Source organism: Chelonia mydas, chromosome 1 (genome assembly GCF_015237465.2).
Source record: "Chelonia mydas isolate rCheMyd1 chromosome 1, rCheMyd1.pri.v2, whole genome shotgun sequence".
Taxonomy (NCBI): domain Eukaryota; kingdom Metazoa; phylum Chordata; order Testudines; family Cheloniidae; genus Chelonia; species Chelonia mydas.
Genome location: NC_057849.1, coordinates 255,724,994 through 255,752,986, shown reverse-complemented (window position 1 = coordinate 255,752,986; position 27,993 = coordinate 255,724,994). Strand labels below are relative to the sequence as shown.

At 50.0% G+C, this 27,993-nt stretch overlaps 1 protein-coding gene across 1 annotated transcript; it reads left to right on the top strand.

Annotated features, from left to right (window-relative positions):
* On the top strand, nucleotides 1-27,958 carry NPTXR (neuronal pentraxin receptor; the record flags this gene model as incomplete). Its single annotated transcript, XM_037881872.2, has 5 exons — nucleotides 1-963; nucleotides 19,635-19,857; nucleotides 20,518-20,771; nucleotides 21,350-21,529; nucleotides 22,372-27,958. Coding segments are annotated over 5 exons (1,845 nt in total), but the record flags the coding sequence as incomplete, so codon positions are not given.
* Nucleotides 27,959-27,993: the final 35 nt, after the last annotated feature.

The following is a 27,993-nucleotide window of genomic DNA, read 5'->3' as shown; positions in this document are numbered from 1 at the left end:
GCGCGGGAGCGAGGCGGGCAGCCCCGGCAGCGGGCTGCGCTCCCGGGCCGGCGCCGAACGGGTGCGGGGAAGGGCGGGGAGGGGACCCGGAGGGGCAGAGTCAGTGACGTGCCCATCAGCCCCCCCCCAGCTCCAGCCCCAGCCGGAGACACTCGGCGCCGCGCTGGTTCCAGCGGCACAAGGCAGCCGGGGGCTCCTCAGGCAGCGCCCTCTCCGCCTCGCGCTCTCTCGCTCCCGGGGCGCCCTCCCTCCGCTCCCCCCGGCCGCCCGCCCGCCTTGTTTTCTCCTGGCCGGGCCCCCCTCGCAGCTGCCACCCTGAAGTTTCTGGCCGTGCTCCTGGCCGCAGGGATGCTCGCTTTCCTTGGTGCAATCATTTGCATCATCGCGAGCGTCCACCCTGCGGCCAGCCCCGCCGGGGCTCTCCAGGGTGCTGACAATGACTCCAGCGCCGCCGCCGCCGCCCTGCTGCCGGCCTCCGCCGCCGACAAGGGGCCGGGCGCTCTCCACGGTGCTGGGCAGAGCTTCTCGGGCGGCCCCCAGGACTCCCTGCTGGAGCTGCTCTCCAGCAGCGCCCGGCCCCGCCAGCAGCAGCAGCAGCAGCTCTTCAGCCGCTTCCTCTGCACCCCGCTGCCGGCCGAGTGCCCCTCCGACAGCCCCCCGCCGGGGGACGGCCCCGCGCCCGCCGGGGACCTCTTCTTCCTGCACGCCGCGGCCGAGCAGCTGAGGCAGACGGCGCTGCAGCAGAAGGACCAGATCCTGGGCCACCAGGAGACCATCCGCGAGCTGACGGGCAAGCTGAGCCAGTGCGAGAACGGGCTGGAGCGGAGCTTCCAGGACAGCGCCTCTCTCTGGGGCGGGCCCCGGAAAGACACCATGGGCGACCTGCCCTGGGACTCGCCGGCCATGGTCCAGGAGATGGAGGATGCTGTCCGGTCGCTGAAAGACAGGATCGACAAGATAGAGGCAAGGCGTGAAACTCCCCCCCCCGATCCCGTCCCCCCGCAGCCCCGCGCCCTCCCCTGCCGATCTCCCCTCTTCCCCCTCCTCTCCTTCCTCCCCACTCCGTGCCCCTCAGCCTGTCGGCTCCCACGGCTGAGCCTTCTCCTCCCTTGCTTTGCACGGCCCTCTCCAGGCTTTTCCTAGATTGCCAATGCCTGAGGGGTTGGGGGGGGGGCGGTTTAGTGTATTGGAATACTTCATGTAATTAAATCAGAGATGTAATGTACTGTGGTAAATCAGAGCCAGCCAGGCAAGCCCTGACTGTTGGCTCTGGGAACTGTGGGCCCATGGGTGGGTGGCTGGCTGTGTGGGCGGTGGTGGTGAAATGGGGACACAGTATAATGGATTGAATATGTCTGAGTGTGTGTTTGATTCCTTGCCACCTTTTCTCTGGTTTCTCCCTACTCTTTGATGTGAGATTTCCTCTGATAAAAAGCTTCCATCGAAATAAAATAAGTAGCTTTCATAGAATTCAGAGATGGAAATTATAGGGATATTGCGTGTGTGTGTATATATACAATATATAATACATAAAAATGGATATTTCATGCCCTCCTCTCACGCTTCCAGATGCCCCACCAATGTTGGATTGTTCCCCACAGAATATTCCAGCCTAGTTTTAATTGACTCTCAGGGGATGGGGCTTTCATCACTTCCCTTCAAAGACTATTACTTATGTAAAAGACCTTAGGATATTTTATAGGTATCCATTGAAACATTTTGTAGACATCTCTTCTTCATAAATGCGGACGTGTGTCCCTTTCAACTCCACCGTCGAGTTTATTTTGAACCCATGTTTTCTCCATTCCCTACATATCTATACTATTAATTGCCCAGGGCCAGAGCAGGCCACCAATGCTCCCACAGAGTAGTACCTCACTCTGCCCATAGTCCTATTGCTGTGGGTGAGGGTAGCACCATGGAATTAGTAGGGCTAGATTCTGCTGCCTTCGCACATAATGAGTAGTTCCTTAGTTATCCAGTTATGTCACTGATTGCAATGGGACTGCTTGCAGAATAAGGCTCTGTACTGCTCACTGGGAGCAAAGGTGGCAGAATATTTCCTAACAATAATGAATATTGCTTACAGAAGAAATAATGAATTATGAAAGTGAGGCCATGGACATCAAGAAAGGGCTCTGTGTTATTTTCTGCTTGCCTGCAGTGCTATTCCTCTTCTTGTCCCTGCTTTGGGGTCACTGCCAGTGTTTCAGTCTCCAGTCTGGTTACAAGGGGATGAAAGCCAGCCTTACATAAAGACATACAACAGCTGTTCCCCTTGGTGGGTGGGTTTGGGAGGGTCTGTGTGTGGAAACTGAATTTTCATGTTGTTAGTGGCCGGTGGCAATCTCAGAGATGATATACACCTTTGCAAAGTGAGTTAAATGTCTCTTTTCTTTCTGAAATGCCCTCTGGCTAGATCTCAAGCTGGGAGATACTGTTGGATTTGTGTACCTTCAAGGCGTGAAATCCTGGCCCCATTGAACTCCATGACTTTGATGAGGTCAGGATTTTACTCAAGGTGGGTAGCATGTCGTCTGGGTATTTAATGAGGAGACATGTTTCTTATAGCGAGTAAAGGGTTTCCCCTTCCCTGTGGAATGAGCATGAATTTGCCACTCAGAACCCAAGGATCTTCCCAAGATCTGTTTGGATCTCAGGAGATCTGTCAGAGGCCAGGGCCATCTGTATAGAAACCTGGATGTCATGACTGACTCCAGGGCCCACTCATCCCCCTGCATCTGACTCCCTTGCAAGGGATTCCCCACCCTTTTCTATCTATGAATGAAAAGGGGGCTCTCAGCATGGGAGAGTGAAAAGTTAACCCAGGCTGATGTCAGAGCCTATCCTGACTCACCTGTCCACATCAATGTCTCTCAACCCCTGGAGGGCTCTCAGTGGATTCACGGGGGAGAAGAGTGTGCCATGAAGACAGCTCATCATCTTCCACACAGGAAGGGGGAGAGCTATATGTTGGGGGAATCCTATAAGCATGGAATCTAGAGATAGGTGGACAGGGATGATCCCTCTCCCAGAGACAATGTCATCAGGAATAACTTTCTGTGTGCAAGAAAGAGAGAAAAGGAGAGAAACACACTTAGGCACATACAGTGAGAGAGGGAGAGAGGCTGATACACACAGAGAGAAAGAGCTAACACAATACATGAAGCCACTCAGATTATCCGTGCAACAGATATGAAGAAAAACACAAGAAGAGATAGAGACAAACAAAGACACAGAGAGAGACAGATATGCAGGATGGCGAGACAAAGAGAGAGGCAAGGGCACACACGTAGGAACAGACTATGAAACACGATGGAATTACAGATCCACACAGACATGCAGAGTGAGAAGAACTAGTGAGCTCCCAGAGAACAACATGCACACAGAGGAGAGAAAGAGGCACACATAGGAACCGAGGAAAAGACTGTCACACACACAGTGCGAGACAGACACACCAAGACACACATGCAAGGAGACAAAGACCCATCTAGAGAGAGAGCCAGACACACCATACCCAAAGAAACCCTTCAGAATGGAGAGACACATGGGCAGAGGGTCAGAAAGATGCAAAGACTGAGTGAGAGAAACACACAAACACAACTGGACACATACAGAGGGGTAGAAAGGAAAAGTCTCTCTCTCTCTCTCTCTTTCACACACACACACACAAACACACAAACAGAAGGACAGTACAACACACAGAAACCCAGAGAGAGAGAGAGAGAGAGAGAGTATACATGATGGTGGATGTGCATTACATTTCATCTCATTGAACATCATGAGATGACAAGGTGGATAATGTGATGCCTTTTAGCTGTACCATTATGTGCCATGACATAAGTCACAATTCTTTGCCTCCAAAAAGCAGCTCCCCATATCAGGAGCTGGTGGGGTGTTGTATAATGTATGAGCTATTTTGACCTGTTTCCTGTGATTTCAAATGGCAGTTGCAAGGTGTCCGGGAGGTTGGGGGGCAAGGTGAGGGAAAGTACTGTCATTGGTGGACCTTCCTTCTTCTGTTTCTTTATTTCTGTTTGCACTGACATAGTAAAAAGAGGGAGACAGATATGCACACAGAGGGCCAAATTCTGCTCTCAGTTGCACCAGTGAAACCTGAATAGCTTCAGTGAGTGTACAAATGAAAGCAGCATTTGGCAGAGAGGCACAAACGTAAAAAGTATCCACTTGATGTGGCTAATATCAATGCATCAACAGATGATGGCAAGTGGACCAAGAGTGTGCTCTGTATTGTATCTTCTGGGAGTCAAGAGTGCTTATACTTTGCATTAAATTCTCAGCACCTCACAGACCCAGGCCAAGGGATCAAGCAATTGAATAAATAGGGTAGTATGTCACAGACAGGTTGGGATAAGGCTTCCCTGGCTCTAACCTGAAAAGCATGTCAGTTAGAACTTACTGTATGTGATGGTCCAATATAATATCAAACCCTAGAAGTCAGAGGTGGAAACAGTCTATTAGATTACACCTAATCTCCGTGCTGCAAGGCTGTTGACTGTAACGTACTATCCAGTTGTTTGTCTGGTGCAGTACGAAATGTCGGAAACTACTGAGCTTCTCCACTTCCCCTGGGAGGCTATTCCAGAGTCTGAGATTTCACTGTTCCTACAGAGCCCACACAAAGGGCTTGCACTTGGTCATACCTAATTAGGGTGACCAGACATCCCATTTTTAAAGGGACAGTCCCGTATTTAAGCCCTCCTGCAGGCATCCCGACTTTTTCTTAAAAACAGGCAAATTGTCCTGTTTTTTTCTGTCTCCCCGCTCCCGTCAGTATTGGTGGGTCCTGCTGCTGGCCAGATCTCTGCTTGCCAGCCGCCCACCCCCTGCAGTGGGTGTGGGCATCCAGTGGCCAACGATGGAGGTGGGTGTGCAAGGCTGGTGGCGGGGCGAAGATGCAGCGCACGGGGCCAGCTGCTCCCCAAGCTGGTCCATCAGCACAGCCCCTGCTGCATGCCAGCTCTCAGCCAGCAGGGCCCCACCCCCTGTCCTGTTTCCAGCAGACAGTGGCTGTGCACTGCGAGCTGCGGTGGCTGCTGAGTGCGGGCAGGTGCCATGCAGTGGCTGGTGACATGTCCCCTCTGCTGCCCACCCATCGGCCCTTTTCATGCTTCCCCTCTCGCTGTCCTCTCCCTGCTTTGCCCCTTCACCCCCCCCCCAACCCTGTTGCTCTTCCATATCCACCCCGGCCGGACACGTCCCATTCCCAGCACTGTGCGGAGAACCAGCCCCTGGTCGGAGCGTTCAGTTCACCAACAGCCTGGCCGGCAGGCTCCTTCCTTCCCCCACTGGCCCTGCCTCTGGCAGGGCCAGTGCTCTGGGAAAGTCCAAAACCCTCTGGCCCAGGGCGCTGGCCAGGAGGAGCCAAGCCCTGCATGTGCCAAAGTCCTGCACAGCTCTGGCATGGGGAAGCCTCTCCATCCCTCAGCTAAACTGTGGATTGGTGGCAGAGGGAAGGGAAAAGCAATTTCCAGTCCATTCACGCCCCGACCCTGCCGGCTTCACAGCAGCCCCCGGGGCAGGGGCTTAGCATCCTCTTCATCCCCCTGTCCCCCCATGCCCTGGGTCCTGCTCCCCCAGGGAGCGCAGGACTGCTCCATCCCCTAGGCACCCTCCCCTGCTGAGCCATCTCTCTGGCCGGGTTCACTGAAGGCCGGGCAGTCAGGTTCCCTGGGTCCTGGTGCACAATGCATCCTTAAGGCTTAACCCCTTCCTGCCTGCACTGTAGCCAGGGGACTGGAGGCAGCTGGCCTATGTTGGTGGCCAGCAGCCGCCTGGAGGTGTTAGCTGCCTTGACACTGTGCATGCAGGAAGGGACAAGCTGCTTCCAGCCACATGGGAGCGGAGGTGTGGGGGAGAGAAGAGCTCTGCAAAGGCACAGGCCAGATCATCCCTTCCCTCCCTCCTGCTCCCCTGTGGCTGGAAGCAGCTCCCATCCCTTCCTCCCTGCACAGTGTGGAAAGGCTTCTGCTGGCCACATTCTGGTGTGAACCCTGGCAGAAATCTGGGGAGGGAGGCTTGTGACCCTGCATGTCCCTGCCCAATATGTTGCCTTGGGAAGATGCGGCACCAGGTATCAGGACAAGCAGGTCCATCCCGGGGGCTCAGCCAGGCATGGAGGACGGAGAGCACTGGGCAGGGAGGGTCAGGTCATTTGGTCTCCCCGCTCCCATGTACAGGAGTGAGTGTATGTCACCCCTCCCCATGTGTGTTGGGGAGGAAGGGGTATGTGTGTCACCCCTCCCCATGTGAACCTTAAAGCCTTAAAGATAAGACGGTAAATAAAAATAATCCAACTACTCAGTATTTCTTTTTAACAGGGGCTCAGTCAACTTGATGTTAGTTTGAACGTTTGTACAATTGATTGCCATTGAACTTGCTTGAATACGAGTAATGGTTACCAGGTGTCCCGTATTCAGCATAGGGAAATATGGTCACCCTACACCTAATACAAGACAAAATATCCCATTATGAAGCAGAAAAATGATAGTCCCTCTTGACACAGCTTGATTAGTCAGCCTCTAACATACTGCATTCAATTTTCGGCACCTGATGCCAAGAAGAGGGCAGAGGAAGAGGAAGTCGTCAGCAACCTGGAGGAAGCAACCAAAATTATTGGGGATCGGAGTGATTGACCAAAGAAGGAAGATTAAAAGAGCTGAGCACATAACAGACCACAAGTATTTGAAAGGTGTTGTTTTTAAGGAGGGGGAGGAATTGTTCAATGTGGGTATCACTAGGAGCAATAGGATGGAATTGAGCAAAGGGTAAACTTCACCTGAATCTTAAGAAACATTCCTTAAGGGCAAGATTTCTTAGCCTGTGGAACAGTCTTCCAAGGGAAGTAGTGGAAGCCCTAGCAAGTTGGCACTTTTAGATAGGATTGGACAAAGCTCTAGAAAATAAACTGTATGGGGAATATTCTGCAGTAGTTGGAGATGAGGGGAGTTCGACAAGATATGGCCTAATACGTCTCTTCTAATTATGATTTCTATGCTTTTCAATCCAGATTGTGGTGCTGGGTTGTGTCTCTGCACCTCAGCTTCCAGTTTTATTTGCTTTCTGCTAAGGATTTTTTTTTAAAGATAAAAATTCTGTCTGTGTGTGGGAGGGGGATAAAGTGGGGGGAAAGGATCAATTGGTGGGGATATGTCATGTCAGAAGTCTTTCTTTGGGACTGACAGAGCTCTTGGCACTGAATAAGGAATAGAAAAAGAGCTGTTCCCTGCCCTCAGGAGCTTAGTCTCAATAGACAGACAAAACCAAATGCACTGGGAGACTCATAGGAAGGTTCTGTCTTAGAGCATCTATCTGGTAACAAGCACATTAAGCGACAGTCTTTTTATTGACATGGGTTAACATTTGCAGGTTTTGCAGGAGAAGTGAGTTTTGGGAGGGATTTGAAAGAAGATTATTAATATAATCTGGATGCTGTTAGTGTGGCTGTCAGACATAACAGGATTTATTGGTGCTTTAAAAACCCCTATTAAGTAGTTTCGTTCTTAATTTTTTTTTAAAGTGATTTAGCTGTGGTGAGACAGGCTGGCTTGATAATCCTGGAGGCTGGAATCCCCTATCCCCAAAGAACAGGGGCACAACAGACAGAACCAATAACACTTCCCAGGCACACCACCCTCAGCAACTGTGCACCCAGCTCGCTCTGAAGAGACCCCTGCCAGCTGAGGGTAACCTTGGGCCTTTCAGCCCCCAGCCTTCCTGCTGAGACTGCAGATGGAGAAGGGAAGAACAGCGTCCGTTGTGTTGGATTTGTGTGGAATGTGGACACCTGTCCACTATGGAAATGGAATGGGTTACCTAACTCATTTCACATAGGCCATCAGACAGCCATCGTCAGATGGGAACAACTCTTCCGACACTACCGACCTCAGGCTAAATTCAAACAGGTGCCTAGAGATAAAAGCTTCTATAACCAATTGTTTAATCCCGCCAGCCGCTCAGTCTGCCAACCGAGTCTTCCTTTCTTCTTCCTGTGCAGTATTTTTTTCTCATTTTCTCAGTTTCTCTCCATGTTTCTCTAGACACACACACGCATACCTATGCTTGGGCATCTGTTCTTGGCTTGCAAAGCCAGTGATGCCAGAGGTACCAGTTAAATTATTTTAATTTCAGCCCCAAACTTAAGAGAAAACAATTAACCTTAACCCAATTTGCTGCTTTCAGTCTGTGGAGTCTCCACTCCAGCACCCATCTGAGATGGGTAAAGGAGGAAGGGAAACGGACAGGCCAATCCAGAGTTTTATAAAGGAACTAACCCTTATTAAACCACAATACTATTCTACACTAATCACCCAGTAACCGCCATGTCATTGTTGTAAACTGTAATGTTTTGGCCCATTACATAAATTACTAGCATACCTTTGTCTAAGGGAATCTGCTATGGAGAAAAACGGGCACATCCATCCCATTTCAGTTCATGGCAAAGCAGAGACATTGGGCCTCTAACCAGGAAAAAAAGATCCTAGGTGGAAAAAGGCTATTTTGTCACATCTGGTCCACTCTCCACCCCCACCTCCACTGTAAGGTGGTTCTCTATGGTACATCTGTAGTGGCTTTGTCTCGGTAAGTTTTAAGTGACTTCAGCACCAGGGCTTTCTACCTCTTCCCCTGGGAAACTGGTCTGCAGTCTAACAAGCCTCTCTGATAGGAATGGTTTCTTGTCATTCATATGGAGCGAGTGTACTGAGGCAGTGCCCAGCCCCAGGCTGCAGAGTGGCTGTAGAAAGGCTGTGCTCAGGCTAATGCAGTCCTAATGCTACAGTAGCACCTGTGGCCATCTCCATGGGGGAGAGGAGGAAGTGAGGATTGGCGGGGCGGAGGGGGTGGAATCCATGTAGGAGCAGAATCTCTTTTGCTATGTGTACGTACAGTGCCTAGCACAATGGAGCTCTAGTCTCAGCTGGAGCCTCTAGGTCCTACTGTGATAACAAGAATTCTCCAGCCCCATTTTTTCCGCAAACCACTTCAATCCCACCTGTCTCCTGCATGCCAGTGTGCATGGGTCCCCACAAAGCTGAGCTCCCTTTATGGACCTCTGCTACACCCCCTTGCACAGTGGAACCACAATGGTGTTGCTTCCAGAGGAGTCTCTGCAAAGACAGGAGGAGGACTGGTCCCATGGCTCCCAAGTGATGCAATCTAGACTGAGAGGTTTCCCATGAGTATACGGGGCATTAGTCCTTGGTCCTGTCCTCCTTATCTTAGCAGTTAAGATGAACATATTGGAGGAAGAGAAGGGGGGGGGAGATTGTAACAAAAGCAGTGGGAACAGATTTTGTAATGCATTAGTTAAACGAGGGGCTTTGATCTCCTTATATAAATGAAAGTGCATTTGCTTGACAACGAATAGAAACCAATCAAGTCCCAAGACTCACAGATTGCCAAGGTGTTGGCTTCCCTCCGCCATTCCAGACGTTGACATTTAATGTGGTTAATATTAACTGGCAAATTTCAATCTTTTTGTTGGTTTGGCAGCACAAAAGCATAACGAAGCCCCCGCTGCCCACCCGCCGCTTGCTGCCTTCGCTTTGGCAGGTGGGTAGCACTGAGCTGAATGAACAGCTTTTCAGAATTCATTCCGTACATTCCCTCCTCCCAAAAGTGGAAAATGACATTAATGCAGCAGTTACGGCTCTGAAGTCATTTGGTCTGAGGGGAAAGGTGCTAGACTGGCAGCCCTGGAAACTGAAATTGCCAGCACAGGGCACAGCTCAGCCGGCGGCAGTGAAAATTTCCATCACTCCACTGTATCTTAATGCTGACTGTAGGGGAAGCCCTTTATGTTTGATGTGGGGAGTTCAGTGTCCATGGCCCTGTCAATCCTGGGCCTCTCTGGTGAGCTGGGCAATTAAGCCCCCGATGGGATGATGGTTTTGTGCTGTGAAAATCTGTCCCACTAGGAATGGGATTGAAACACCCCTCAGCTAATCCTGCACAAGCCACTGACCACATGTCAGGAGGTATTTATTTCCTGGTCCACTGGCCTGGGACCAGGCTGGAACTGCTGACCTGGAGGTGAAAGGCTGCGGGAACCATTCACCATCCAATCGTTTGGCAAATACATTTTTGTCTCTTCCCACAAAGAGTGAGGCTAACATGATAGTTCCAGGGAGAGCTGTAAATGATGTCCTCATACTCCGTAAACCTCCTGTCTTGCTTCCCACCTGGGCCAAGCAGAGTCCTTATAGGAATGGCCAGACAGATCCCACTAGTCAATCCTAACTGCTCCTCACCCTCTCCTAGAAGATGAGCTAACCCAGAGGAGCCTGTCCAAAAATCATGCTCTTTGCTGCCAACCCCAAGCACAAGCCAAGTTTTGAGGTGCAGGGGCCCTTGTTGGCATCTCCCAACCTAGCACAAACCTTCCCATCTGGCTGACCCCCCCACCTCCATGTGAAAGGTGATGTAGAGCGGAACCCTCTTTAACACTCCCAGGGACAAGCACCATCATCCAAAACCCCAACCAGCTTCTGAAGCCCTCTCTCCTTGTAGCCCCAAACTGACCCTCTCACAGCTTCGGAAATCTTCCCTCCCCGCCCTCCAGAGACAAACCCCCTCCCAGCTGCCAAAACCTTATGCTCTGCTCCACAGTGACAGTTTCCACTGTCTCCTGCCCAGTTGCCAAGCCCTTCCCACCCACCACTGATTTCTGTTGCTTTCTGAAGTTGTCTGGGGCTCCGCAGGTCTGATTTTGCACCGCCCCCTGCTAGGGTTGATTGAGGTTCTCCGCTAGGGAAGTGGGATGACATTCTTACTGTCCCTTTCAGTCAGCACACAGGGAAAGTGGTGACAAGTGAATGCTCAGTGTGTGGGCAGGTTACGAGGGCTCATCGTCCCATATGCTGGCAGTGCCAGAGCCAATACTGCAGTCTGGTTCTCCTTAGATCGGATACAAGATCATCTTTGTGACCCATCCAGGAATCAGTGCAGTCAGGGGAGAGAACAGATAAACTGAGCTAGAGAGATCAATACAAAAAGAGTCAGAAAAGGTAGGGGAGAGAGACAAAAATAATTAGAGAGAGAATGTGGTATGAAGGGAGCTAGAGAAAGAGAGAAAAGTTTCAGAGAGAGAGAGAAATGGAGGAAGCTGCCAGAAGAAAGAAAGGACGTTACAGAGAAAGAAAGGAAAGAAGGAAAAGAAAGAAAAGGCAGTCAGTCAGAGGGAATGAGGGAGAGAAACAAACCTTTATTGATCAGTGTAGGGCAGATTGTCATGATGCTAATAACAGTGACAAGAGCTCTTTTCTATTAACAGGTGGAGCTGAACATATAAACAGGGACATGGCATTTAAATCCAGAGCTAGAACAATCAAAGGGTGTAGCAGACAGTATCTCTGCAGCCTTTGTAACATCCAAGCAGCCTAAATGGATTAGAAAAGCCCTCAAAATCCGCAGCAACAGTAATAGTAAATAAATAAATAAAAGCTGAAACCAACAGGGAGCACAAGTAAATAACCCCACCAAAACAAAGCAGGGCACCCCCCCCACACACACCTGATCATAAATTATTCCTCTCAGGGGCATGTAAATGACTCATTCAGCTTTCCCTCCTCTCCATCCATCCCCTCAGCTTTCTCTTCTCCTTTCTGTGTCTTTATCAATGTGTCATTTTGCCCGCACCAAAAGCACCATGTGCCCAATGGGGAGTAACTAGAAGTAATGGCACAAATTTGAGCAAAGGGAAAATGTGGCTGGAGATCAGAAAATGTGTTCCTAACAGTGAGAACTTCAAAGGCTATAGAATAGTCTCCCAAGGAAAGTGGTGGGAGCCCTGTTGTTTGGGACAATTAAAGCTAGAATGGAAATACCACCAGGGAATAGATTTTAGAAGACAATCCTGCATTGGCTGGTGGCAGGGGGTGGAACTAGATAGCATAATAGATCTTTTTCATCTTTAATGCTTACAATTCTATGACTGTAATTGCAATTAAAGCATCTTTTGCCCTGAAGGAGGCCAGGATAGAGAAGTACTCAGCAGGCAGTTGACTAAAGAGAGAATTCACCCCCCTCTAACCATCACCTCTTTGCTGATGGATCATTTTCTTGTCAATTCATCTGTATTTTAAAAGTATATTCTATGCCTCATTTTACCCACAGTGGGGATGTTTTTTCCCTTGATAGAATAACCAGAGAAGTGATGCAGTTTGTGATGGTTTTTTTTAAATGATTATTATTCAGAAAGAGGTTCCGTTATCACCGGCTTAGCTAAAAAAGCACAGCAGAGACAGCTGGTCTTCTCCCACCTACTAGGTCGCTAGGAAGTCCATCTCTCTGCATGAGTCTTTGCTGGACAGTCCTGGAATTGTTGCTCTATTATTAATGCTGTTATTATTAATGCAAAGAAGATGAGAAAGAAAGTTGTTCACCAGTAGCCCTCCCTGCTCTTTCTCAGGAAATAGATTGTGTGGAATATGCCTTCCTGATCCTAGACCATCCCAGTTCACTATTCCAAAGAAAGGAGACACCCCAACATGCTGACGGGCAGGACTCCATCCTGACTTCTGGTCTGAGAGGAGACAGATCTTTGACCTAGCAGAACAAGACAGAGCAAGACCCAGTGGTTGGAGAATGAAGTCAGACAAATTTAGACTAGAAATAAGGTCCACATTTTTAACAGTGAGGTAATTAACCAGTGAATAAATTACCAAGGAATGTGGTGGATTCTCCATTGCTTGAAGTGTTTAAATCAAGACTGGATATCTTTCTCTCAAATGGAAGTTATGAGCTTGATTCAGGAATTACTGGGTGAGGTTTTCTGGCTTGTGTTTTGCAGGAGGTCATACTATTTGACCATGAAGGTTCCTCCTGGCCTTAAACTCAATGAATCTAATGATTTACTAAGGTGACCTGCAAAACTTAATATTAAAATGAGCTTGTGCCCTTTCTTTGCTTCTTTTGGATCAGAGCCGGTCGGCAAATTTCTGACCAAATATTTTTTCGTCAGAATTTGCTCATTCATCGAGTCAAAATGTTTTGCCAGGTAGGTTTCAAAACTGCCTCATTTCCCACAAGATTGCCCCCTCCTGGCTCCTCAGCAGCCTGCCTGCTGGACTGCCCAGGGCTGGAGACCCCAGTACTTCCTGGGTCTGCAGCTTCAGGGTATCTCGCCAGACTGCCTTGGGGCTGGGAAGCCCAGGGCTTCCAGGGCCCATGGCTCCATGGCAACACACAAGGCGGACTTCCCCGGGGCAGGGACTTCATTTGCAAAGAATTTTGTTTTCATTCCTAATTGGAATGACACCAGATTTCAAAGTATCTAAAGCCTGTGTGAAAGGGGACTCCCTTTCTCCACCCAGCTCTACTGATGATGAATAAAGAAGGCCTGAAAGTGTGTGTGTGAGAGGTTTCTGCTTGTTTGTTTACATTAAAAATTCAGGTCTTGTTTGCCCTGGAAAACTCTTGAACTAGTGACTTCACACAGCCAGTAGAGAGGAGAAGGCGATTTTAGTCAGACTGTTTAAAAACCCTTTGGACCAGACCATCATCTGAAGAGCTGGCTCTATAATTTTAGTTTGTTTATCGGGACACCTACATCACTCCTATGACTAATGAAGATTTTGATGAAGGAACATCCTTGTTAAAGTTTCAACACCACCCAACACTTCAGTCAAGATCTGAGAGCTCACAACATACATGATCTGAGACCCGCAAGAGCTCCTGCACCAAAACCAGGAAGGGGGGCAGAGAATGCCAAACACTGATCTCCCTTTCAGGGGAAAAAGACCGTGTGTGGATTAACTACAGGAAGAGACTATTCTAGCCACCACTAACTGAAGAGAGCAGGAGTGAGGAAATTCAATATGTACCTGAGCATGCTAGTGAGAGCTTAGGGAAGAGCTGGGAGGAGGAGAAGGAGGTAGAGGAGCTGTTCCATTTGTATAGGTTTGCTTGAATGGAGTCCACTTTAACCCTACAGCCTGTTTGCTTATTTCAATCTAATTACACAGAGCTGCTTTGTTTTAAATTTCCGGGCATGCTAATGAATTCTTTTGTTGCTGCTTAGCTTGAATAGCTCCTATTCCAAGTCTGTGATTCCCTTGGGAGTTACTTTTGTTGCCAGCAGTGGGAAAACTGCATGCAAGACATTCCCAGATAGGGTCTCCTACCCGTTTAAACCTTCCAGTTAGACTCCCAGACAGAGGGCCTGACTCTCCTCTCACTCACACCGGCTTTATGCCAGTGTGACTCCACTGAGCTCAGCAGCAGGACTCCTGATTTGCACCAATGTGAGGAAAATCAGAACCAGGCCTGGAATCTTCTGTGCCCGTTTATCAAATTGAATAGACTTCTCTTAGAACCCTGAGAGAGCTGTTCTCATGTTAGCCAAAGGGGCCACTACAGGGGTGCAGGAACCTCCTTCCCCTTCCCCCTGAGCCAGAGGTCTAGGATGGGAATCCAGCTGGGATCTCTCTTTGGCCCAGCACAGCAATGTATGTCACCCTTATAAAAATATAACTGCTGATAGATAGATTAGATAGATAAATAGGGCACAAGTCAAACAACACATCTGTCTATCCAAGTGTCAGCACTTTGCACAGCGGTCCAGTGGACCTTGGTTTAATTCCCAGCTCTGGTCTTTGTTCCACAGGCTGAAATACTGTGGAACAGTGTTCTTAGCCCCCAGTGCAGGAAAAGGGCCTCGTGTCCCCTTAACAGCCAATCCCCTTCTGGCCAGTAAAGGGTATGTCTACATAGCAAAAAAAAGAAACACAGAAGCAAGACTCAGAGCCCAGGTCAACTGATCTGGGCTCACAGAGCTCAGGTTGTGGGGCTAAAAACAGCAGTGTCAATGTTTGTGCTCTGGCTGGAGCCTGGGCTCCAAAACCAGGCGACTGGGGAGGGTCTCAGAGCCTGAGCTCCAGCCTGAGCCGGAACATCTACACTGCTACTTTTAGCCGCACAGTGCGAGCCCCATGAGCCCAAGTCAATTGATCCAGGCTTGGAGACTTGCTACCCCTGGAGGGTGAGGGGAGGTTTGCTGTGTCGATATATTCCAAGAAGCAGAGATAAATGATGGTGCAGAATCCTCAGGGCATTGACAGGGAAATAGAAACTGTCCTGTAGCATGGGATGAAATTATGCTGGCATTGGATTCTGGAGTCCAAGGAAAGATGGATTTCAACATGTTAATGCGTCACATACTGGTATCTACTAGCCACACTTCTGAGTCTCAGTGTTCCTCCCTAAGCTCTGGGTGCCAGAGGAGTGGAGCACAGAATGGAGCTAGCCTGGGTGGGGCCCACTTTGCGTGTGAATAGAAATGCTTGGCTTAGAGGGCACTGCTGGAGATCCCCATTTGGATTCTGGGCAATACCAGTTCTTCCCAGCTAGGGAACTGGAAGTGCTGCTGGCAGTGATAATAGAAATCAGCCAGAAATCCACTTTTGCTGGCCTTTGCAGAAGCTTCTAGGCTGTGAAAACACAGGAAGTCACCACCCTGTGACAGTTTCCAATGAAGCAAAGCAGAAAATGGAGAATTTTCTCTGGATCCCTTTCCTAGCCCACATGGTGGTGAGGTGCCTGTTGGCAGTGCAGTCTGGGCTCAGACCAAGCCAGTTTGCAGTAAAACAGCCTACAGGCCCATCAGTTTCTTTAACATCTAAGCAGGGTGGAAGGAAAATAACTTGTTTAAAAGGTTTTTTCTGTTGATGACAAATGGATTTTTGAACAGTGTGAAAAATGTGTTTGAAATGTTTCCAGTTTTCCCACTAAAGAATTTAAAAGAAAAAAATCATTCTGAGTCATTTGGTTGATGAAGTGGAAAATTCCACACACACAAAAATTAAAACAAATTCATTTCATTCAAAATATGTATAGAAAATAATTTCCTTTTTTTCAACCAGCTCTACACTGAAACTCTCACTGAACATTAGCATTCAGTTTCTAGTCTTTAGGGCTGTGGAAAAGACTTCAGAAGACAGACCCAATGCAGTGTGGAGAGAAATGATAATGCTATGTGGGGGGGGGGGTGGCCTAGTGGTTAGAGCACGGACAAGGACTTAGGACATCTGGGTTCTATTCCCAGCTCTGCCATTGGCCTGATGGGTGACTTGGGTAAATCACTTCACCTCTCTGTGCCTCTGTTTTCCCATCTGTAAAATGGGGACAGTCATGAAATGTGCTTTGAGATCTACTGATGAAGAACATTAGACATTGCTGCTGCTCTTATGTTGCAAATGCTGCCCCAATCCTGTCAGCACTGATGGTCTTAAGTACAGTGGAACTAACTGCTGTGGGTTCTGCTGTGTGTTGGGGTGGGGAGGCAGGTCATGTACGGTGACCCTATGTCAAGGTGTGGGCAGGTGGAGGTGCAGTGAAGTGGCCTGCAGATTCATAGGAGCACAGGAATTGCCAGACCGTCTATCCCAGTATCTTGTCTCTGACCGTCAGCAGCAGCAGGTGCTTCAGAGGACAGTGCAAGAACCCCAGCACTGCATGCCCAGGGGTCTCATCCTCAATCACAGTCCTGCAGAGGAGCAGCTGTGGCCCAGCCCACCATGTGGTGTGTACAGAGATTCCTTTTCCATTCCCCTCTGCTCATTGATCCTATGCACAAAGTAGACTTTTGGTCTTGAGAGTGGCATTAAGAGCTTCTGTTCCTGTCACTGGGGAGTTGATTCTAACCCTAAAGATGTCAGTTTCAGTTATGAACTATTTCATGTCTGGTCCTTTTATCAGATCTCTAGCTACTCTGGGATTGTGGGTGGAGTTGGGGATTTTTGGTGGGGCGTAGGGAGGGCTTCATCACTCCCCCTGCCGTGCCCTATCCCCAGTCAGACCTCGGAGCACAGCAACTGACAGAGCGAGCACATGGCCTGGGATAATGGAGCCTGTTTTATTGTGAGGAAAAGATTTGCTTGTGTATCAGAATTAGCCCCCGAATTTTTCCAAAAGGGCCAGAGGATCTTTCACTCCCAACTGGACAAGCCACTGGAGAGGGGCAGAAGCGACGTTGGTGTAACATCTCACTAGAGATGAGTGGAAGGGACTTTCATGTAATGCTTCATTGGAGGTGGGTGCAAGGCGCTTAGTTTAACATCCCAGCTGGTCAGTGAATGGTGTTTTGTATCCTTCCTCTCTCTAGTCTAGGTCTGTAGCAGGAATTATCAATTGAGGGATGTCTCAATGAGGAAGGTTTTTCCAACCATCAATACTTCTTGCAAATCCAACTCGAAAAGAGGCAGGAGGCGTTGATGGAAAAGCAGGACAGATGTACATGTGTATAAAAACAGACCAATATGCCACAGGCAGGGGCGGGGCAGGCAGGCAGAGATGGATTGGTTACCTGTAAACAGACAAACTAGGTGGGGGAGGAACCTGTGCTCCAGACACCTGGAAAGAAAGCAAGAGACAGAGACAGTGTTTGATCTTTCAGGTCAGTTTCCCTGCCCCTGGCACGTTTTCCTTCCTCGCCTGCCACTTTGAGCCGATATCAGCGCTCACCTGAGCTGGTCGTACCCCCAAATGCCCTCTCCCCAAGTCATTAACTAAGCAGTGATTATCCACAAGCCTTGAGTGCCATGACCTCATCTCAGGCCAGCTCTGGGGGGCAAAGGCTGAGCGTCACAGCTGTTCTTTCCCACCCGACCCTGCGTCTGTAGGAGAGCACTAAGCTTAACATAGCGAGAGGGATACACGGGGGAAATAAAAGAAGTTTGTTTCTCTGGGGGAAGAGCATGGGAGATAGCATGAGGCAGCTCCTCAATTCCGCATGGGCAGGAGGAGGGCTGGAACGGGAAGAGGGTGGAAGGTGACCACAGTTACATACACACACACATACAGGCACTCCGGCCCTGGCATCGGTAGCCTTGAGAGGATTTGTGAAGCCCAGCGCAAAGGGAGGCAGAGAGCGTAAGCTAGTCCAGAGAAGAGCTGATATTGGAGGGGGAATGAATCCCGGCAGCAGCCACCTCGCCTTCACCACGCTAGCGTTAAGAGCAGGAGGCGTGTGGGATGGTGTCGAGCGCTGACTCCCACAGCACCATCTGCCATCACCGAACTGATTACGTACAGGAGGCAGCACATTTTAGGCTAAGACAATACCCTGCCCTTGCGAACAGTGTCAGCTGGGGATGGGGTTGAATAGGAGGGTTTCTCTGGCTGAACTGAGCCCTTCTGCCAGAATGGACAGGGGCATAGACAAACGCTGTGCAGCAGGGCCCCCCAAGGGCAACACCCTTTCATTCAGCTCTCCCCTCTCACTGCAGCTTCCACCACCACTGAGTAATACCATCCCCTTCTCCCATCTGGCCTGGTGTCCGCAAGGGAGCCTGCAGGATGATGGTTGGGTCTTTTGAAAATGCCGTAACATCTTGGGACATGCCCTCAATGTTCCTGACCAGGGCTTTGCAATAGCCAAAGCAGAGCCTGCCTCAAAGAGTCCAGTGCAGGTTTTACTCTGAGCCTGGTCCATGGGGAGGTAGGACTTCAAGAGTTTGGGGTGGGCAGCACAGGCATGATCTGTAAATCTCAGCACTGGGATTTAAACTCCAAGCAACTGGAGACACTGTAGGTGCGGCCACTGCACCCCAAGATTCTGTTATACAAGTTAATACACACCCTGGTGGGGAGCTTTACCAGCTGGGGCCTTATCTCCTGTTGGGGTCCTCCCCACTCTTTGCCGTGTACTCCCTGCTGTGACCTCACACACAAACACAGAGAGAGACCAGCGACTGAGCTGAGCTAAGAGGATTACAGCACCACTTTGTGATGTTACAATGACAGTCGCCTGAAAGTCGGAGATGAGAGCGGCAGGGTGGGAGAGGATCTCTGATCTTTCCTTGCTCAGCCCCAGCCACTGTTATAGACTCAGAGCCTTTAAGGTCAGAAGGGACCATTGTGATCATCTAGTCGGACCTCCCACACGTCGCAGGCTACAGAACTTCACCCTCCCTCTCCTGTGAGAGACCCCCTAACCACTGGCTGAGTTACTGGAGTCCTCAAATCATGATTTAAAGACTTCAAGTTACAGCGAATTCACCATTTACACCAGTTTAAACCACCAAGTGACCCATGTGCCGCGCTGAAGGGGAAGGCGAAAAAATCCCAATCTGACACGGGGGAACATTCCTTCTCGACCCCAAATATGGCGATTTGTTGGACCCTGAGCACGTGGGCAAGACCCACCAGCCACACACCTGGGAAAGTAATTCTCTGTAGTAACTCAGAGCCCCCCCCCCATCTAGTGTCCAACGCTGGCCATTGGGAAAATCCTCACAAAATTTCCAGTCACAGCCCCGTGGTCTCCTGAGAAAGTTTGTCCAAAGACAGAACTGACATCCATGGAAGTCCCTTTCTCTATTCAACCCCAAGGTAACAGGGAAGGATCATGAAGGGTAACCAGTTGACGTGCTTAATGTCAGATATGTTTGTAATGAAACTAATGGAGTCTCCTAAAGGTGAGGGTCACATGAAGACGGAGGCCCTTAAAGACCAACCAGTTTGACTTGGAAGTCCAGGGCTTTATCCCCAGGTGACTCTGAAGTGATGGGGCTGGGTAATTTGTTTCCATCTTTGTGGTTATGTTTATCCCTGATTTTTGTCTTTCTTCCTTTCCCTCTCCCCTCCCCATTCTTCACCTCTCTTCCCGAGTGCAGCAGGAGCTCCCAGCACGAGCCAACATCTCCACCACCTCCTCCCCTGTGCTGACCCGAGATGTGCTCCACACCGAGATGGAGGAGCTCGAGGAGCAGCTCCTCTCCAAGATACTGTCTCTGGAGAAAGAGCACTCCTCCGTTACCAGCAACAATGACCAGCAGCAACAAGAGGTGGAGAAGGAGCTGAGTGTTCTCCAGAGCCGGGTCTCTGAGTTGGAACAGGGTCAGTACTGGTAGGGGAGAGTCTGATTAAACCATGATCTGCTCCTGGCTGATTCAAAAGATCCTATCCCCCGCCTGCCATCTATGCACATGACGGTGCCTCACCATTCTTAATCAGGAGGAAGGGTAGCTTTGGGCTAGAGATGAAATACCGTGTCACTCTAACGATTATTTATCAGTGTATCTGACTCTGTACAAATAAGTGGAAACACAGCTTGTGGCCTAAGGAGATTACAATCTAACCTGGACTCGGGCCAGGTTCAGATATAGGGCACAGAGTCTGAAGGGCCAGACATTGAGCAGTAAGGGTGTTCTTTCAAATCTCTCCTATGCACTGTGCTCATTGGGCTGTTGCTGCCTGGCCTGTTTGATTGCACCATGCCCTTTCAATGCAGCCTTGTCTATGCCACGAAACAGAACCACCACTGACAGTGGTTGTCAACAGTTGCAGCTGAGCTGGTGCTGTACATGGAGGCAGGATGGTGCTGAGCTGCAAGTGCTGTCAGTGGCCTTTGTCAGCGAGGGTTCCATTCTGTAGGGTTGATTTCAGTGTTGGATTGGTTTAATTTTCAGTGTTTCCATGTGGGACAGTCCCTCTGCAGCTCCCACTGTTACTCACCTGTAGCCTGTTTCTTTCCCCCCTCTCCTTTGTTTGCCCAAGAGCACCCAGTAGCACCAGACTTCAACCCTCCAGATGCCTACAAGGTGACCATCCCTGTACGGACCAACTACATGTATGCGCGCATGAAGAAGAGCCTGCCGGAGCTTTTCGCCTTCACAGTCTGCATGTGGCTGAAGTCCAAGGCCTCCTCTGGGCTGGGCACTCCTTTCTCCTATTCTGCCCCTGGACAAGCCAATGAGATTGTGCTGATGGAGTGGGGACACAACCCCATGGAGCTGCTCATCAACGACAAGGTCAGGAGGGGTTAGAGCCTCCGAGCAGGGAGCATAGGCGGAAGTAAGCGTATATGCCACCCTTTCCTGGGGAGAGGGAGCGGGGGGAGGGAGGAGCCTCCCACCCTACTCCCATTGATCGGGATTACTTCCATGCTTCCCCTTGTCCTGGAGAGGGGAGAGGCGTGACTACCAGATCCTACTGTTTCTAATTCAGAAACCTTACTTACCCACCCCTGCTCTTTGCTTCTCCCTGCTCCTTCCCCCTCCCCTTTCCTACCTCTCCCTTCCTCTCTTATTTGCCTCCTTTCTGTTTCCCTCTCTCCACCTCCTCCCTCCTGAGGGGATCCTCCTCTTTCCAGGCACAGTCCTGAGGATCTCTCCTCGCCTCCTCCCTGCGTCTCCCAGTTCCCCTCTACACTATCCCTGAACATCAGGCTGCTGCATGTCAGAGCCAGTGGGAGAAGGTCTGTGCAGGACTCCTGACCTGCTGCTGCAAGTGACTGCTGGGAGAGATTGTCCCACAACATGCCAAGGGTGCGCAGTGGCTTTTAAGGCAGCCCCATGACACCCCTGGTTTGGTTTTGGGTTTTTTTAAGGTTGCCCAGCTGCCCCTAAATCTGAAGGATGGGAAATGGCACCACATCTGCATCGCCTGGACCACCCGGGATGGTGTGTGGTGGGCATATGAGGATGGTGAGCAGCGCGGGTCCAGTGAGAGCCTGGCCGCCTGGCATCCCATCAAACCCCACGGGGTGATAATCCTGGGCCAGGAGCAGGTAGGTTGCAGTTGCTGCATCATCTTGGGAACAATTAACCTGGTATTCTGTGGAATATGCACAGCCTTCTGGGGTATTTGTAAGCCGCAAAAGCAGAAAACTGGTGTCCCCTCTAGCACTCTGCCCAGACTGCAGCTACCACCCTATCTGGAGCTGGTCAGGACAGCTCCTCAGCTGATCAGAGGGACCACTGTTGACTGATGCAGTGTCCGCCTCCCTCATCCTCTCCTCAATGGTGCTGGGAGGGGGTGGAGGGGAGGGTACTGAGCATACTGCCCGTGTCAGCCCTGCACAGCAAGAGCCCGGGTTCTTTTTGGAATCCCCTCCCTGATTGCTTCCAGGTTCAAGCTCAGTTATAGCCCCCGGATGGTTGTAGAGCACCTGGGAGTTTGGGTGGGAGTTCGCTTGGCAGTGCCATATTCAGTCTGCAGCCATTGTTGGCTGGGTGTGTTTACAGTAACAGCGCCCCTCCAGATCACCTGGGAAAGGGGATCCCCCAGAAGGGAAATCTGAGGTAGTCACGAGTAATGCAGTGGCCATATTCATTCATTGTATTCGCTCTACCCTTGTCTGTCTCTCTCTCACTTTCTCTCCATGTCTCTCTCTTTCGTTTGTTCACTCTTGCCATTTAATTTCCTTTGTTTTTTCTCCATTTCTGTTTGTTTCTTCTTTTTCCCTCTCTATTTCACCTTTTCTCTCCTCTCACTTTTCCTTTCTCTCTCTCTCTCTTTCCCTCCCCCTCGTTTCCTTTGTATGTCTCTCATTCACTGTCTCTCCCTCTAACTTTCTACCATTTCTCTGTTAATGGGCTGATACACCCCACCCCCAATGTGCTGGTGCAGGATACGCTGGGCGGTCGATTTGACGCAACCCAGGCCTTCGTCGGTGAGATAGCTCAGTTCAACATATGGGACCACATCCTGACGCCCACGGAGATCCTGGGCCTGGCCAACTGCACCTCCCACCTGCAAGGCAACGTGATCCAGTGGGACGACGAACTAGTGGAGGTCCTTGGGGGTGCCACCAAGTGGAGCTTTGAGATGTGTGAGGAGAGGATGAAGGCATGAGAACCCCCCTCCACCCCCACCCATGGAAAGGAGCATGACAGCGACTTCCCCTGTCTCCACGTCACCTAAGGAATGAGGCGGCAGGGATCCCCTTTTTCCCAAATAGAAACATCTTGAGTTCTGAATCCACTCCGGGAGGGAGGAGGGAGGAGCAAGAAAACCATCTGAACTCAAAGAAATTTGACGCTGTTTGTTTGATTGTGCCAGTTAAGGCCTATTTGACTCGTAACAAGTGAGTGGCAAGGCCCTCCACCAACCATCCATACAATAGCACCACCAGGGGTGGCTCTGGTGTGAGGATGAGGGAGCCATAGGTAAACTGGGAACTCCCGAGCCAACATTTCTCCTCTCTGTACATCCTATTGCTAGCATCGCATAGTCTGGCGTGGGTACTGGGTGGAACTGCAAAGGCCATGGAGCCTAGCTGGCGGGGCATTGGTCCTGGGGAAGCCACTGGCTGACTGGGAATACCCAAGCTAATATTTCTCTGGTCACTGCATGTTCCACTGGGAGTGTCATAGTGAAAAACCCTCTTCCAGATATTAGCTCCATGGTCCTGCCAGCTGGGATTCCCCTTGGATTCCCCCCGTCTGCTATAGATACCAACGCCTGGGTTCCACAGAGGACTCAACAGGTTTTGTTCATTTCCCCCACAAATGGGCCAAACTCATCCTGGGTAGAACTTAATACTTTAAGGCTGAGTTTCTCACAGCTGCCCTAGGGGCATTTGGATGCTCAAATCCCATTTAGTTTGGGCTTCTCCATCCTGTCGGCAGATCTGAGAAACTCAGACTTTTAATATTCACTACATGAAAAAGTCTTGTAGCCTCTGAACGATGGAGGACAAGAACAAGCCCCTGATCGATTCTCAAAAGCTGTCCCATTCCTGTTTCCTTTCTTAAAATAGGAGTGTTCATTCCCTCCACTCCTCCCACATCCCCTTTAAATCCCCTGAAAGGGAGACTGTCAATGCAAAACTCACAGGGCCAGATTCATTCCACTGGCCCAAGCCCTGGTGGACAGCTCACAGTAGGAGGAAGTCAGCCTGAAATACGGGGGTTGGGGGGGGGAGGAGGGTGATGCAAGGAACTCCCTGCCTGGGATCAATCCAGTCTCAGAAGTGAATGGTGCTGGGTAGGGGAAGGGTAAAAGCAGGACAGGGTAACAGCTGGTGCGGCCTCAGTGTGCTGGAGCTGCGGGCAGACTGTGTGGACCCCCTCCCCCCCGGCCCTTCCTCCCATAGAGCACACATTGGGGACACTAATTGCCTTCTCCTTGAGGTGCTCTCTCCCCTCAGCATGGTACTGCCTGCAGAAGCAGGGGGCAAATCTGTCCCACAGACTTAAAACCAAAGCCTTGACTGTGTTACACCTGCTAGCTCCTCCTAATATTGCAGCCAACAGAGTTAGAACATGCAAAGGGCTTGAGTACCCCAGAAAGTTTTGCTGGGTTAACTGTACCCGCATAGTTAAAGTAGCAAACAAAACAAATTAACCCTGACCGTAGTGTGGATGCAGTTATACGGGTATCAAAATACTTGTACTGGTGTGGCTTATTCTGGTTCAGGGAGTGGAATAAGCTCTGCTTGTATAAGGCACTTTATACTGGTACAACTATAACTACTTTTGTTAAAAAAAATCACACACATCCCCATCCAACATGGTTATCCTGTAAAACTTTTAAATGTAGACCAGGCCTTTGACTGGGATTTGCAAAGGAACCTAAGGGAGCTAGGCACTTGGTTCCCATTGAAATTCAATGGGATTTGGGCACATAACTCCTTTAGGCTCTTCTGCAAATCCCAGCCTGATTGGCTTATTCTCACTGATGCAGTTTGTTTGCTTTTTGCATGGCACTGAGCTGGGACCAGGAAACAAACCTAGTCAGTTTCACTTTCTGCTTTAGTTTCACTTCCTAATTCCCATACTCCAGCCTGATGCTGTTGTCAGGGCCAGCTCCAGGCACCAGCTTTCCACGCAGGTGCTTGGGGCGGCATTCAGAATGGGGCGGCAGTCTGTGTCCCGCAGTGGCAATTCGGCGGCAGCTCCGCTGCTCTTCCCACCGCAGCAGCTTTTGGGCAGCAGCCCGCCGCTCTTCCGGGTGCAGCGGCAATTCGGCGGTGACTGCCTGGGGAGGCAAAATTGGTAGAGCCGGCCCTGGCTGTTGTGTTTGGGTTTCCAATAGTCCAGTCCTCCTTGAAAAGCATTGTTCCCCCCCACCCCCACCCCCAATGCCCTGACATTTGTCATCGTAAATTTTGTGAGGCCGTGCTTTTACCACACTTAAATGCTGGGCCTAAAGCTACTTGACAGCATTGCCTTCAATCTATTACTGTCCCTACCCATCAACCCCCTCCAATCCTAGTCAATCAAATACATCTTACACCCTCTTGGAAAGCAGGTAGTTACAGCCAATAGGATGGGTGGCAAAGCTAATGCCAACTTTACTGATAATTTTTTTTATGGATAGCTATATTTATATAATACGACTCAAACTCCATCTCATCAGCAAACCCTTTTTAGTCCTAAGAATACAGTAAATGCAAACACACACACACATTTATACTATATAGGGAGTGGTGCTAGCCACATGAAAGATGCATTTATCAGGCACTGTTGGCTTCCTCCCCTGCACTCTGTCCAATAAGCCATCTCCACTGGAAATACTTCGAACATTCCAAACCTCTGAAGCAATTTAAACAGCTGCCTTTAAAAACCAGCCAACCTGCCAAGAAATGTTCCCTAATTCTCCCCGCTCTAGAGGTGGAATGTTCCCCCCACCAAAATTACAAAGCTGGAGGCTCAGGATGCCCACCCACGGACAAGGTCCAGTATCTTGTGACACACCAAAGTTAAAATCAGATGCTTTTACCACTGACAAGGAGTTTTTGTTTCCAGCTCTAATAGATCAGGAGGTATCTTGACCTCAAAACCATGACGTGATGGTGTATTAGAAAGGCCTTTTAGAGGTTTTAGAAAAGCACAAGTTGACCTTTCCCTCTGGGCGGTAAAAAAGTAGATGGAAACAGCACAAGGAGCTTTCTCTGCACCAGGGGAGAGGGATGGGGGAGCTGGGAGGCCGCACGTTTGCTCTAGGCAAGGAGAGAGAGGGGAGCGCTCCCTCTGCTTTTCGCAGGGGGATGGAACTGTGCTCTGTCCTTTACTTTCACCCCTGCCTTTGAGACATGTACAGTTAGACTCCTGGTATGCAGGGAACCTGACTACAAGCAGAGGGATACAAGGTAGTTCCAATAATGTTGTTAGCACCTCTCCACCATTTCTTAAAGCATTTTTCTGTGGCCTAAACAGGCTCTCTGAGGGGGTAGGGTGCTCTGAGTGTTCTCTTGGTACTGAATTAGGATGACCTGAATAACTCGCTCAGCGCCGTGCCACCCAGGAATAATGTGGTCATCCCATGCTGATCAAGCCTCTCTACCACACCAGCATGCGTTCTCTTTCTATGCTATATATTTTCATATCTGCTGTATGTATGGAGAGATTGAGCCAGATTCAACACTGGCTTATGTTAAAGCAGCTCCATTGTAGTCAACTGAGTTTCATTTGCACCAGGTCCAAATCTGATTGGCTGTAGCGTAGAAACTGGTGTGTTCTCTCTGAGCCACTCAGAATGCAGCTTTTCAAACCTGGGATTGCAGCTGGGTGTGTTCCTTTGCTCAGCCTTCTTTCTCCACCCCCCAGCCATGCAGGGATTTGGGGTGGGCATGTCCCACTTGCAGCCAGGACTGGGAAGCATGCAGACAAAAAGCAAACTGTGATCCCAAATCTTTCCCCCTAAAACAAGTTCAGGGCCTGATTCTTCTCTCTGGCACCAGCCTGATGTAACTCCACTGACTTGACTGAAGTTGCTTTGGAGTGTCACTGGTAGAGTGAGAGATGAATCAGGCCCTTTGGGGTTTGAAGGCTTCTTCTTGTATTTTATCTGACCCTGAACACTTAGATGCTGGGTCAGTAACCAGCTGTTCCCCACTCTGCTGCTGGAAAGGCCTCAGTTACAGCCCTCGGTGGGGAAAAGTGAAGCAAGCCGTTACACCCTGGTCTCAGGGTTGCAACTGGAGTCTCTTCTGAAATAGAGCCAATATGTTTCCTCTTTCCATTTGGCCAACAATCTGCATTTCCCCTTCTTCACTGACTCCCCTTGGTAGGCTGCGGGCAGAGGGTATTTCCCTTGGTGGGAGTGCTCATGGTTGGCCATTGCACTTGCTTTGCTAGACTCTGTGCTGCCTTCTGGTGGAGGATCTTTGGGGCAGAAAAGGTTCTGCATATCAAGTTCAAAGGCAGTTGGGAGTTGGGAAAGGGCCAGCATGGCTGGGTTAGCTAGGACAATGCTTTCCTGGGCTGCCCACCAAGTGGTGGGTGCCACCTCTGTAGTGAGCTAACCAAAGGAAAGGGGGAAGAGGTGCTCCCTGGGGCATGTTTTCCAGATCAACATTAGAGAGCAAGAAGGAGAGTAGGTGGAATCCAAGATGAATTCCCTGGGGCCAGAGTACAGAAAGGAAGGGAAAACAATATCCCAAAGGATAGATAGTCCAATCTGAGTAGTCATGCCTGCTCCATAGCCCCGTCACTTGCTAATGACATGTGGAGGTAGCCTGTCTGTGCTTCTTAGCTGCTCAGCAGGTGTGGGAGGAAAGGGGAGTTGAGGATGGACTTTCACCAGAGCGCAGGGAAAGAGCCAGCACCCTTATAGGGGAAGCAGCTTGGGGGGCACGGGATTGAAAGCTGCTGGACTTGAAGCTGCAGGTGGGGGAGTTCATTTTCCTTTGGAGTGCATGACCACTCAGTGTTTCCAAGCTGCGTGAAGCCACTGATGTCTGCATACACTGTTGGGCGGGGGGGCGGTACTTTGGGGTTTTGTGATTGCTCGTGTCGTGTTTTGCTTTCCCCTCCTCAAAACCTTCCACTTTCCATGTCTGGTGGTTCCACCTGCAGGATCTTTTCCATTTTCTCTCTCAACTACACAGGGTGGGGAAGTGGGGGTGCAGGGGAGACAGACAAATACATTGTTGTTTCCTGGATTATTCTAGTGTCTGTTCTGACTGGATCTCCTGCCTCTCCTCTAGCTGCCCTATGTTCACACTGAGATGCAGCTAACGCCCTGCTGGAGGGAGGGACGTATGGGGGGGGGCTCAAACACAATCATGTTCAAATTGTAAAACACTGTGATCTTAGTGCACCATGACTGGGGGGGGAGGGGAACAACTACGCCAAGCCGCTCCCTCTCTCTCTCTCTCTCTCTTTTGTACATCCGTGACATGAGATTCCACGTGCGCACGCGTGTATATGTATCATATCTATTTTTCTTTTGTAAAGCTGTGAACAATAAACGTGACGTTTATGTTTGATTCCCTCTGGGGGCTTAAGAACCATCCAGTGACTT